Below are 13,325 nucleotides of genomic sequence, written 5' to 3'. Positions count from 1 at the left end.
CAGCAGGAACACTTCATAAGACAACAACAAAACAGCAACTGAAATAATCACATAATTCTAAAGACTACCCATATCATTAATAACTAAAATGCTTTGCCATTCAAGCCAGTAAAGTTACTCACATGCTTAAGCATTTTGCAGGACAGAATCCCCAATTTGTAACAGCAATTTATTTTGAAGCATTAACACCAGACATGAAAATAATGAAGCTATGCTACCAAACAGAAAATATTCCAAATGGAAAATGTAGGTGAAAAGATCTGTAGTTTGACTGGCTCTTCACATTGTACAATAACATAGAAAAGCTCTTAAATGTAGTTTTAGAATATCTAATGTGTTAGCATAACTTCTTTTAGAAAAGGCTACTAATGCCTATATTTGGGTTAGTGACAGAGAAGTCAGAAAAGCACATCTCCTAAATATTCTTTTATGTTAAAAAATTAGAAACAAATAGCCATTACGTAGTAATGTGCAAACTTAACAGGAAAGCCATTAAGCCACAAATGAAAAAGCTGAAATCAGCCTCTCTACATTTTTCAAGGAAGGCATGACACTTGCTGAATGGCAAATTCTTATAATTTGGTACTTAAATGCTAAGAGGAATTGTTACTGAGTTAACTGTATAACGGGAACAGTCCTGACAAAAAAAATATGACCAGGTTTTACTTTTCATTAACCCTTCCCAGCCTGGACATGTTAGCGTGCAAGTCCATGTAAAACACTGAATAAAAACTGTGCTTGAAGGTGTGCAGCAACAGTGCATGTGTGCATGGCTTTTTGAGGGGAATTAAGGTTGATTTAATGAACTGCATGCACTGGAATGTACTGTGGTATTGGAGTATGACATAGCCGGTGCATTTTACAGTGTTATAATTTTACAACTTTATCAGTGGTCCCTCTGGTCAGTCCATTTTTGAAGAGGGAGGTAGGGTTATTTGTTTTGCAGACAAGGTCTGATTTACAGAGTTATTTAAGTATTCAAAGGTGCAGATATGCGTCTGATGGACTTTAAAATCCTTTTTTTCATCCTGTCAGGCACCTATCTACACGTTAAGTCTTCAAAAGGCCTATGACAATGTGACCCACAAGGTAACAGAGTGTGTGGGTCTGATTCTGTTCTCCCTTGACACTGCCTGAACTCTGCTCCAGCAAAGCTCCTTCTGATGAAGTGCAGTGCAAGTGAGAAGAGAAACAGATGCAGTAGGAAACACCCGAGTTAGAAAACTGCATCTTCCGTAGTGCCTGGCGTCACAGGCAGCAATGGTGTCAGCTCTCCAGGCGTCCCTCTACTGAAGCTCTGGTTTAACAATGTGCCAGGCTGGGAAGGGTTAAAAGCGGAACAGAGCCCCAAGCTTTGAACTAGACAATTCTTGGAAGTGTTCTTTCGTACCTTTCTTTGTCATCTTTACTAACAGATGAGTCTCGTTTATCTACATCTCTATCTCTGTCATGAGCTGCAGCAGATGAACTGCGCTCCAGCTCTCCTGGCTTCAGCCAGGGCGGAGGGGTCGGGAACGAAGGAGGAGTTCGGTGCAGTCGGTTCCAGGGCTCGTGAGGGTTGCTAAAGCTCTGCATACTGGGGCCATCCTTGTGGCCGAACATTGAGTTGGGTGCTGAAATGGTGAAGTGGAAAACAAAAAGGTTTAAGAAAAAGGTATGCTCTAGTGAAGGTACTTACCAAAAAAACTTTTACAGCACTCAGAGTTAAAATGAATACATATTATTGGGAGCTGGAAAAGGAAAGGAAATTAACAGAGATTCATTAGAGGGTCTCATTCCTAAAAATGGGCAGGCATCTGACAGCTCTTTTAATTGGAAAGGGAAATGCTGTGGATAAAATTGACAAGGGATGAAGCAGTAAGATAAAAATGACAATGATCCTTATTCCAAATATTTTGGACACATTAGGAAATGACCATATAAATAACGAAACTTGTTCCATTTGATCCTGAACCAAAGTAAAATAGTATGTGACCAAAATCATGCCAGATTTGAAGTATGGAGAAAGAGAGTGATTTTTAAAAGGATGATCTTTTGTGACTGGCCAAATCTAGAGAAATGGTGATGATCCTGGACAAATAAATGCAGGTTAGTGATCTTTTCCAGGCACATGTCCTGGATTACTGGTGAGAAAGCGGGGGGAAAAAAATGTTCCCATCCACAGCTAGGGATGCTGCACACATTAACTATTTTGGAACATGCAACAAAACCATGAGAAATTTCACAAACTCCTTAGATTCATAGTTCTACATTCTTTTTTTTTTTTTTTTTTTACTGAACAACGTAATGGTGACATTTAGCACTACGTTGAACCCAAACTATTAAGTAACTAGTAGAAAATAATTTACTGATGACTAAAAAATGCTGTTATTTAGAAAAGAAAGGTCGCTTTTCAAATTCCCATCTCTTAGTGCTATGTGGTCTAAGCAACTGGCAAAAAATACAGCAAATAGTCACCATCACTCAATATCCTGAATTACACAGCAAACAAGAATTCATAAACAGAGAGGTTACTCACTAACTGTCGGGTTCCCGAGTCCCCCGAAGGCATTACTACCCACTGCAGTGAGACCGCTGAAGGAAGCCGGTCGATTGAAAGGCTCTGCAAACCAACGGAAACAGCTGAAGCTCACTGGCATGCGGGTAATTACGACAAAGCAGTAGTGTGTCATCCAACTGCATTACGTCTACACGAAAGCTCAGTCTGTGACCATCAGTAGCTGAACATCATCCTCCCACAACACAGCAGCGATTGTGGGGGGGATAGACATAAAAAAATGTGGTTTTTTTCCAATGGCAGCATGCATGGTGTCATCTTACCAGAGAAACTTCCTCTTTAAAGGAAAACAAGATGTTAAAATATACATGGTGTTGAGGCCTGTACTTCTGCTTAAGTAGCTACTTCCTTTAAAACCTGCAAACATCTCCATTCTTGTTTCCTTTTATTCCCTTCCAATTAAATTCCATGGTCTTTCCCAGTAAATGTCCCTGACTAGCAAGACTATTATTAACTCTGGCAACTGTGCTCCAAAATATCTCCAGGCCATGTCTCCTAAACCATAGCCAGGATATAAATAAAATGTCCTACTATAATGATATGTCATGCTGACCTGAACATTTTGTAATGCTCTTGATATTTATTACTAATCCTGTATGAAAAACTAGTATGGACTGAGAAATACTGGAATATTTTTTTTTTAGTAGATAATGCATATATAGAGTGTAAGTCGTATGAAGCAAATTCTCCTCTCGCTTTACTTTGGAGAAGTTTAATGATTTTGATGAAACTACTTCTGATAAATACCAGCACAGAGAAAAGGAAGACCAAACCAAGCATTTTCTATAGGCAGCTAAGTGTTGAATGATAAACCTACATCGCAAGTCTGCTGTATCAATTCGGTGACCCTCCCAAATCCTTACCGATGTAAAATGAAATGCCATCAGAGTCGTGATCTCTAATGCTCCCGTAGGCAGCAGACCACCTTATTACAACACCAGTAAGTTAGAAGGGAAATAACAACATTTGGTAACTTGGGTGGTTCCATTTTTAAATGATTAATTCACTAATTAAATTCACTTAAATTCACACTAATTTCCACTAACATACATATTTGAGGCCAGATCACAAGATTTTAAGGATATATTTCCCACTCACTTAAATGGAAGGTAGGAGTTAGGAAAAGAAACACCTCTATGAATCTTAAGGTATTTTTTTTGACTGGTTATAAACACGACTACAGTGAAACCTAACCAGCCCTGTCGCACCACTCCTCTAACATCCAGACTGTTTTCAGAAGTATTTCAAAACATGCCGTCAGTGACACTATTACGTGTATTTAGAACTGCTACTTGGGTAATGACTAAAATTAAATGGCTAAAATGCACAATTTGTAAAGGTTAAGTAGGCAGGATCCTCAAAGAGTCTCCACATGGGCAACCTTTAATGGTCTCAACGGTCAATGTGTAGTGTTTCTGAGTTGTATTCACCATTAGTTGCAGAGAGAACGTACCTAAGTGAGCAGCTGGGTTGAGAAAGTTGCTGTGGTGAGGTGGTGGGCCGAAAGGGGTGCCGGCTGGATGACCCCCACCTGCCAAAACAAAGCAAAAGGGGTGAATTCTTAGCTAAAGGTCAGAAAGGGACTAACTGTGCTCTGGGCTTGACTATCATTTCTTAAATGCCAGCTCAGCAGAGCAGAAATCGCTGCACACTGGGCAGGGGCTCTCAGGTCAAGATCCTATGGAAATAGCAGCTGCTTTTCTAAACAGAAATTCCCAGTTAGAGTATAAAGGGCTGGGGGAGTATGTTTCAGTATGGAAAAAAACCCAAAGAGCGTGTAAAAAACAGCATATTTCCAACCTGTCGTCTTCATGATGCGTTGGACATCACTCTGTGAAGGAATGTTCCTCCATTTACTACCTGTATGGCATTTCAGCAGGTTGGGCTTTCTTAGAAGCATATAGAATAATTTAAAAATATTTATCAAATAGACTAATAGCCCCTGGCATGTCTTGTAGAGAGTTCATAAGCCAAAGGATATGGGAAATTTCCTTTTAACATGGTAAGCATTAGCATTTTAATGAGCATGCCACAAGAAGGAGATTTCACTTCTCAGCACTCACTGGCTGTGGAGAAGAGAGTCGAGGGCCGGGCCAGGTCATGGGGGTGGTGGATGGCTCCAAAAAGGCTGGGGCCTGGTGGCCTGCTCAGAAATTCAGGTTTCAGGCCAAAGTCCAGCTTGTGCGGATCAGACTGCATCTGTTTCTGAAATGTAAAAACAGGATTTGGAAGAGATTGTCCTAAGAGATAGCAGTAAAAGACACTTTCAGAATGACATGGGCACAGCAATTTATTCATACTAACTGGCATTTTAACAAGAATATTAGTTTTTGGGACCCCAAGCATAGGTGCACAGCTATTCCCCTGGAAGGGGGATCTAAGGCAGAGAGAGAAAATCTCAGGCTCCCACTGCGTGTTTCCTGCAAGGTTCAAGAGTGTTTTCACATATGCTCACATCCATCCTTCCGGACCGAAACATTTCAGCACAGACCCGACTTGAAGAACAAACATAAGAATCTTTGAAGAGGCCTCAGACACTTGCTTAGCTGTAAGAACAGGTCTGTCTTAAAATAGCAGAAAAGCCAAAGAGAAATGTTAGTTTGGACCTGCTCCCAGGTGGGCAGGCGTGCTAAACGCTGGGTGAAAGCATCCACTGCAGCAGGCACAGCGGCCAGCCGACCCCCTCCCGCTGCAGGAATCGCTGCCAGACCGTTACGGCACAGACAAGTCAACGGACACCAGAACCATTGATTTTAAATGTGAAGCTGCAATCAAGAAACACTTGGTACAGGGTACCTTTCAGTGCCTCTCAGATGGCAACTGAGCAGGCCACGGGCTAAAATGAATCAAATTACAGATGAAGCACATTTGAGTCTAAAGAACTGAAGTCCCATTTTGACTGCTTGCACTCCAAATTCAGAGCACTGTATGTCACGCTCTTTATTTATATGGTATTAGAATGAGCAGGCTTTCTTTTTTAAGGTCAATTTGCTGAGGTAGCTGTATTGTAAATGGTAAGTGGAGGAAGGACAGGCTCTTCTTTGTGCTATCTACTCATTTTAGTGGTCCCTACTTCAATAGTTTTATAGAATGAGGAGGAAAACCAAATTCCCAATCACCTGTGCTGCCAGAACTCCCTAAACACAGATTGCTGATTAATTGTGCAGGTCAGCTGAAAGGATTTACAAATGTATAACACTGAACCAGTAGATCTTAACAGTAATTCTGCAGCCTGTTACGCTTTATAAATCAGTATTTAATACTGTGCCAGCTCAGAATACAGACTATTACAATGATATAAATATGCATATTAAAAAGTTATGACCAAGTTAATGTGCATGCCTAGTAGCTGTTTTTCAAGTGCTAGTAACGTGTCTATGTAGCTATGAGAACGAATAAAAAAAAGGAAAAAAAAAGGCTTCGTCAGTGTTTTGAGACAATGGCCAATGGCCTACAAGAATACTGAAATGGAAAAGATGTCCAAGTTAAGGTCATGTCTTTTAAGGAAGTAACGCTGTAGTGCTTTAATAATTAAAAAAAAGTTCAGAAAATACAAATGCCCCAGTTGAAGCCTGCGTGCCAGATTTTTATGCTGTGAACTCCTTTTACTCTTCTTTTTAACAACCAAGTTATAAACCTCTGACAGGCATTACTCAGAACAGCAAAAGCCAGCTGAAACTTTAATTGCAGCCATACGAACAGCGCTGTTCTAATAATGAAAAAATCTCCCACCTGAAGAGAAACAGGAATATCATGGATGTATTAAAAGATTTTTGAAAGTGTTGGTTTACCTTAAAACAGGTACCAAAGAAAATTGATCACATCTATTTTATGCCCAGTTGCTGGTCAGGAGAGCACCCCTCTTCATTATAATCCTTACACATATATTTGAAGTCCAGCAAATGTGTAACACCTTAATTCTGGGCCCACTAAAATCAACGTAAATGTCTGCACTCATTTCATGGCATGTTAGATCGTACCATAACAGAGTGTAAGTTGGATCTGGATGCTTCAAATCTGACGCACTGGTCAGTCTAAGGAGAAGTGTAAAACCGCTTTGTGCCCAGAGCTGGTATGCATCCCTGGCTGCGGCTGAGAATTCCCTGGGTGTGCAGACAGGTTACACAGGTCTGAAGTGCGTGTTGGTGCAGAGGTACAGGCAGGCAAACAGCATCTACAGCTGCACGCAATTTCTCCTGGGGTCAGGAAGGTTGTGTCTGAGAGTTTCCTATCTTGCCTGCTTCTTCGGTGTCTGCTGTTGCCCTCTGCAAGCAATTACTAGCGGGCTGGGTAGTTATCAATTCTTCCGTATTTTGCAAGCAGTCTGGTGGCACTGCATGCGAACTTGAAATCTCTGCATAAATGTATTTTATTCGCCACTCTACGGTCAGGCAGCATCTTCAGCTTCTGCAGAAGAAAAGGCGCCTTCACAGCCTTGGGCTAGAAGGAGAAATCGTTCTGTATGAGCCTTCAGCCAGATTTCACACTTCGTGGTCGCATGCAGAGGGGAGGACTTTGTTCCCGTGTGGGAGATTGACAGCCCACATGGACATAAACCAACTTGCCTTAACGACTGTAGACTACACCTAATTTTTTGACTGAACTGAGATAGTGAAATACATTTTCCCAACTACTCTTGAAATTATCATCACGCACAGACTCAAAACATCAAGTAACATCCTTTCCTGTACTTCTGGGCTTTATTCCTGTTTTTTAACATGCAACATAGAAAAGTATTAGGTAAAAGAAACGGCTGCATGGGAATGGCATTTACTATGAGTTATAAAAACACCAGTATGACCTCTCTCTGAATATCAAATCAAGGAAGATTCAAAGGGCATAGATAGCTTGGGAATGATAACTTAATTTCAAGAAAATACCTTTTCAATAAAATAAAAAAAAGGACATATAACTCTCTAGGTCTATAATCTTGTCTTTTTTGATAATAGGAAGATGAATGAAGATCACTAGCAGGGGAAACATAAGGAAGCAGAGAAGAGAGATATGTCTACTGCAGCAAATTAACCTGTCAACCTTGTTTAAAAGGGTTATTTTTAAACTCTACTAGCTGCAGGTTTTAGTAGCTGTTCAACATCTCCATATTCTTATAGCACTACCTTATACAATTCAATTGCATACGCAGACTGCAAAGTGCTATGGACTCCTTGTTAATTTTACTTTCCAACACAAGCTATTGACTCCTGAAGTACAAGTATGAGCAGTAAAGAACACCAGCCTTTCCTGACCTGACTAAAAAACTTCAGGAGCAACATGGAATTTTTCAGTGACAAGTACAGTGAAAATATTATAAAGGGAAAGAAACCTTCTTCACAGAGTCCATGTGCAATGAAAATACAGTTAAAGTAAGAACAGAAATACCCTAACTATTAAATGAATAAATTATCTGTTTCTCCCTGAAGTCTGTTTCAGGAGAGTCTAAACTGGCCATGGCCCTTACCCTTGGAAGTCTCAAAGCGAGTCTAACAAAGAAATTATTTCCACCCCTTTACCTTCAGCGCAGTGAGACAGTGTCTGGGTAACATTACTTCATCTGAGAGGCTGTGTCTCCCTGACCAGCCCAGGCTCGTAGAGGTGCCAACCTCCAGCTATGAGATGGGTTGTGAAAAAAGACTGATGAGACCCTGTGCAGCCACACCAGATAACACGTTGTAGGGACAGGAGAAATCTTCCTGTGCCCTTTTCTGTCCATGAACGTTAATAAGAAGAATGGGATACACACACCTAGCTTCTCCAGACTTAAAAAAAAATCAATCTTGGTATGTTTGTGCCCTGAGCCTTAAATAAACGCAAGGTTGTAGCTCACAGGCACACCCATTTAGCTCTTCCTAGCTATGAACTGGTTGTTGTTGCCTAAAATCTGGTGCCCTTGCTCTGTGGCATCACAGACATTGCTTTGAGGCTCTACCTTCAGGTTTTTAATTCTGATATGCCATCACTATGAAACGCAAGGTTATGGTATAATGCTACATATGGTTACTTTAACAAGGCATTCACACACTCTTCCTCTCACAGCTTTGCACTTTGCAGTTCATGTGAAATGCAGGCGTGCCCAAAAAAACTGACCTTGACTTTCTGTTGGTGGTGGTATATCTGCCAGGCGATGTGAACATGCATAGCGCACCACTTTCCAGGTTTCTAGAAAAAACAAAGGGATACAACATGAATCATTTTCAGACGTGCGGCTATTCTAAGACTCGCCTTTCTGCCAAAAGATGAAAATGAAAGCACTTTAGAAGGTCACTCTGGTTTTCAAAATGAATGTGACTCCCTCCTGTAATTGGTGGTCTGTACCTCCAAAAATTTGTCTCATAAATATACTGAAAAAATGGGAGGTCAGTCAATTCCCTCTGGTTAGGAAGGCTCTTGCTTCCTTCCTGTCACCATGCTTTTAAGTCTTGAGGAAGAGACAGGGAGGAAAGAACCAGAGGGCTGTTTGGGTTTTCTTGTTGCTTTTGTACTCCATTTCCAGGACATCTAGAAATCTTGTCTGAAAAAGACTCATTCAGGATATACTTTTTCCAATTTTGTTATTTAGGGGTCTATAGTTAACTACACAACTAATGGTTCTTGCACATTTAAAAATAATCACAAGATTTCAAGAAGCTCCTCAAGCTATCGGTAACTTAAATGTTTCACGAACTATGGCATATGGTCCGCCTTCTATTTCTAGGTTTGTATCAGCCAACAATCAAAAAACACACAAAAAACCCCATCTCACACACATACTCCCCTAAACTCAAGCCTTCTGCTTATTCACAGCACCTGGCTGTGCTAGTGATTTAATGAGTTCACCTGGTCGGTTCGAGTAAAATGTAGACCTTCTTGAACACATTGAAAAATTAACCAAAAAACCCCTTTCGGATCACTGAAAGACTGGATCTTTGATCCTTATTTCTAGAATACTTTGTGTTTGAAGTGGATTGTCTGTTTATACTTGACAGTAAGATACCTGGGTAGGAAGTACCATACTGAGTAACACTGAAAACACACAGTAAATATAAAACCAAAATCCTTCAGTCTGCAGCTGAAATGACAGGGGATCGCTGTCAGGGTAGGTCTCTAGGATTTGGCTCAGGAAAGCTGGTAAGCCAGCGTGACAGAAGGATTATCAATATTTAACCTCTAGCATTCAGGCTAGGGGGTTGCGCGAGAAGAACAGAAAACTTCCAACTTCGAAACTGCGTATTATCCTCAAGTGACCGCAAGATGCATGCAGAGAAGGACTGACCATGCTGCTCAGCAAACACAGTGTGAAATACCCAAGATGAAACATGGCACTGCTTTAAAATTAGTTTGCTGCTTTAACCCAGTGGGGACCGAGACGAGCTTGACGAACTGTATCACAGGAAGATTTCTTACCCTCAACATGGGCCTGAACGGATCTGTCAACTGTGAAGAAGAAATGACAGCTTGGTTACATGCCTGTCACTCAAACAATTGCTCTAATTAACAAATTTGTATTGCTTCATTAAGAGATGAAATTAAAATGTTATAATTTTACTTTCAAATGAAGCCCTTTCGGATAATAATTAGTCCTCAGCCTCCGTATTCGAGCTGGTCTCCCTCCCCCCATGGCTGTTGTACCTTAGTGTTGACAAGCAACTAAACAAGCCTCGCACAGAGCGCTCTGTCCTCTGGCACCATCATTAATTTGTTGATTTAATGCTATAAAAATGGCTGGTTAACTACTCTGGAGAAAAGCACAGACCCATCCTTTGGGCAAACTTCTGTTCTCATCTTTCAAAGCTGCTCGGCTTGCGAGAAGACTGGATAGTGGACAGGGCCACTTTTTCACAGGCTTGATCCCACAGATTGGGTTGCAAAGGGCTGGAATGCTGTTTCAGACGCGCCTCTGCAAACCACTGGCTGTGGCTGTTCAGCGGCTATGGCATTAAGTCCTTGACTTGTACATTCAAATAGCCATTACTGACTGCTGCTTGCCTGATGTGTTCTCTGTCACAAACTGGCTTTGCCTGAAATGTTTTTCACATTGCAACAGATGTTGGTAAACAGCGGCTGTATAAAAAAAGAATTTTCTCATAATTATTTTTTTGTGTGGCCTGTTTTTTTGAGGTAGGCTATTTTGGTATTCTCCTTTTTTACTCACATTTCATCAATTAATGCTGGAAAATAAATTCGATTTATTGTGTACTTCTCATTTGTTTTGGATTTTCTTTTTTGAAATGCAATACTAAAGGAGATTTATAGGTGTAAGAAGTACTTTGTAGACTCAGTGATGGCACCATATATCATCCTGAAATAATCGAAGCTACACTACAAGTTGAAAGGGAGCATAAAGCTAGATGACTTAATGATGGGAGGTTCTACTTATCTTTTCAATTGGATGGAATAAAGAGAAGTAAAAAAACGCGGTTTCTTTTGGTATAAAGCTCAACTACAGCACCAATTCAGAGAAAACCAAAGTACTGTAACTTGGCATAACCCAAAGAAAATAGCCCTGCTGTACTTAGAAGTTGAGCCATACCACAACATGGATTTTTCAAGGAGAACTCCCTCATTGCTTCTGTCAGAGAGTTCTGCTAAAAGTATGACTGCATGATGTTCCTCACTGCAAACAATGTATATTAATTCAAACACGCAAACAACCCATAGGCTTTTGGAAAGAACAGAAAAAGGCTAAAAGACGAAGTGCTGAGACAATAAATGCTATTCACATACACTAGGACTCAAAAATCCGCAGGCGCCAAGTGATCAATAAAGTGCATCCGTATTTCACTGGTGCAATCAATGATACAGTAACCAAGGGAATAACTGTCATTACCCACATTAAAAACAATTACAGAGTATAAACATAAATCTCAAAGAGGTTTGTACATTTCTACGTTGAATTGGACCTTTATGCCTTTACCCCTGGGCTTGCGGGGATGCCTGCTGACAGCAAGGAAAGAGCTCTTCCACCGCATAGTACCTACTTGCTTTTGCCTATGATGAACAGCAGTAAGGATCAGGATTTAAATTGTCCTTACACAACTCCTCTAGTAAAGTTCAGACTAAGCTTTAGTTTTAGGATGTTAATTTGGACATATTGAAGATGGTAGCTCTAGCATTCAAGGTTCTCAGGAGGAATTCTTTACTTGAGAAAAACATAACATTTCCTACAGACCCGTGGATCTTTCTGTAGAAGGGTATGTGGGACAGTTCCAGGTCTGGCTGCAACATCAATAGGATTCGAAGTCTAGAAATATTACAAGGAAAGACAGACAGCATTAATGAGTAAAACAATGCATAAAAGAAACAGAAAGTGAAAAATAATACTTCTTTATAATTAACATTGCCTAAGCAATGAAGATAAAAGATAACCATTATAATCCACTTATTAATATATGTATTCTCATCTCAATTTTCAAACTTTCATTGTCCACCAACTTCCCATTACTTAAAGGAATGCAAAACATATGGGAACAGTGACTGGTACACTGGAAAATCTTTCCACTAATGAAAACCTGATTAGTCACATACTTAGGGTACGGCATCTAAAGTACTATTTGGAGAACGAAGCTTGTGCTCTGCTGCTTATCAGTAACGCACTGGAACTGGCTAAAACTGTTAACCTGACTGTCAGCACAGAAAGCAGCAGTAATCTCTTTAGTCACTGTACAAGGATCTGAACTCTATATGCAATGAAGTGTTACATTATACAGATATCTCTGTGTGTGTATATATATCTGTATATATATACAGCATACATGTATCTGGAAAAGGCAACATCTAGCTGAAAAGAATTAAAGCTTTTCCCATGACTTAAATGTAAATATTCAGCTAATATAACAAAATCCATCGGGGGGGGAAACCCAAACAAAAAACCTACATTTAGAGCCTCTTCCTACATTAAAATGAAGAAAAAAAGAAATCAGCTACAGTATAACTAACAATTAAGTAACAGAGTTGTTAACAGTCTGATTACCATACATACAAAGAATTCCACTAATGAACTCCAATTTACATATTCAGTCATTACAGTGGATGGACCAATTTAAGAAAGAAGGTGTCTCCTCTGCAGAAATGTCAGTCCTGATTTCAATCTTGAGTTGCAAAGACTACAGACTAGAGAATATGATTTCCTCGCACTTACAAATCAAGAGTGACTTCATAAAAACAAAAAAAAAAAACCCTCCCAAACTCAAATATCACATTTATCTACCCTAGCTATCACAAACGAGAGAACTAAATCAGTGTATTGCATTGCAGTGGAGCTGTGAGATAATTATGGAAATGAGTAAACAATAACGATCATGATTCCTTAAAATTCTGATTATTACAATACATGCATATTATCTGAGAACTAGATACATTGCTTCTAAAGTTAACTATGCCATTATATATGTATTTTTTTTAAAATGTATGTAGATACATCTGAACCTAATGAGAAATAACTTCTCTTTGTAGTAAATTTGGAAAAAGCAGATTGTCCTCCATGGAATGCGGCTGTAACTCAGATCTCAATTGCTCCAGAATCTGAACGGTGTTCTAAACCTAAACCTAAACCTAAACTTAAACCTAAACCGGCTCACAACACCATTGTGTATCTGTAGGAACAGACACACAAGTAACTCCTTTCTTACCTTGGGTTGAAATGCTCCTTGTAGCGAGCCAAAGGGGCCAGTTGGAGGAATCATGGGCGGAATACCTGATACAGCTGGAGGGTAGGAGTGAAACAGCTGTAACAAAAAACCAGAAGAACATAAATACAAGTGCGGGTCAAAAAGAAGACAAGAAGCTGAACGAG

The 13,325-nt window shown here is 40.0% G+C and overlaps 1 protein-coding gene across 1 annotated transcript in view; it reads right to left on the bottom strand.

Moving 5' to 3' along the window:
* The window catches only part of AUTS2 (autism susceptibility candidate 2), a gene marked incomplete at its 5' end in the record, with an annotated part of 26,036 nt that overhangs the window by 5,385 nt on the left and 7,326 nt on the right, over positions 1–13,325 (bottom strand). The window contains 8 exons of the mRNA XM_010290898.1: positions 1,391–1,613; positions 2,519–2,602; positions 4,011–4,088; positions 4,621–4,762; positions 8,642–8,713; positions 9,938–9,967; positions 11,703–11,774; positions 13,162–13,257. Of these exons, the coding sequence (XP_010289200.1) occupies positions 1,391–1,613; positions 2,519–2,602; positions 4,011–4,088; positions 4,621–4,762; positions 8,642–8,713; positions 9,938–9,967; positions 11,703–11,774; positions 13,162–13,257 (797 nt within the window). The remainder of the gene's footprint in view (positions 1–1,390; positions 1,614–2,518; positions 2,603–4,010; positions 4,089–4,620; positions 4,763–8,641; positions 8,714–9,937; positions 9,968–11,702; positions 11,775–13,161; positions 13,258–13,325) is intronic.

Source organism: Phaethon lepturus, unplaced genomic scaffold (genome assembly GCF_000687285.1).
Source record: "Phaethon lepturus isolate BGI_N335 unplaced genomic scaffold, ASM68728v1 scaffold19867, whole genome shotgun sequence".
NCBI classification, from domain to species: Eukaryota; Metazoa; Chordata; class Aves; order Phaethontiformes; family Phaethontidae; genus Phaethon; species Phaethon lepturus.
Note: the sequence above shows the minus strand (reverse complement) of the source record. Positions and strands in the feature narration are given on the sequence as shown.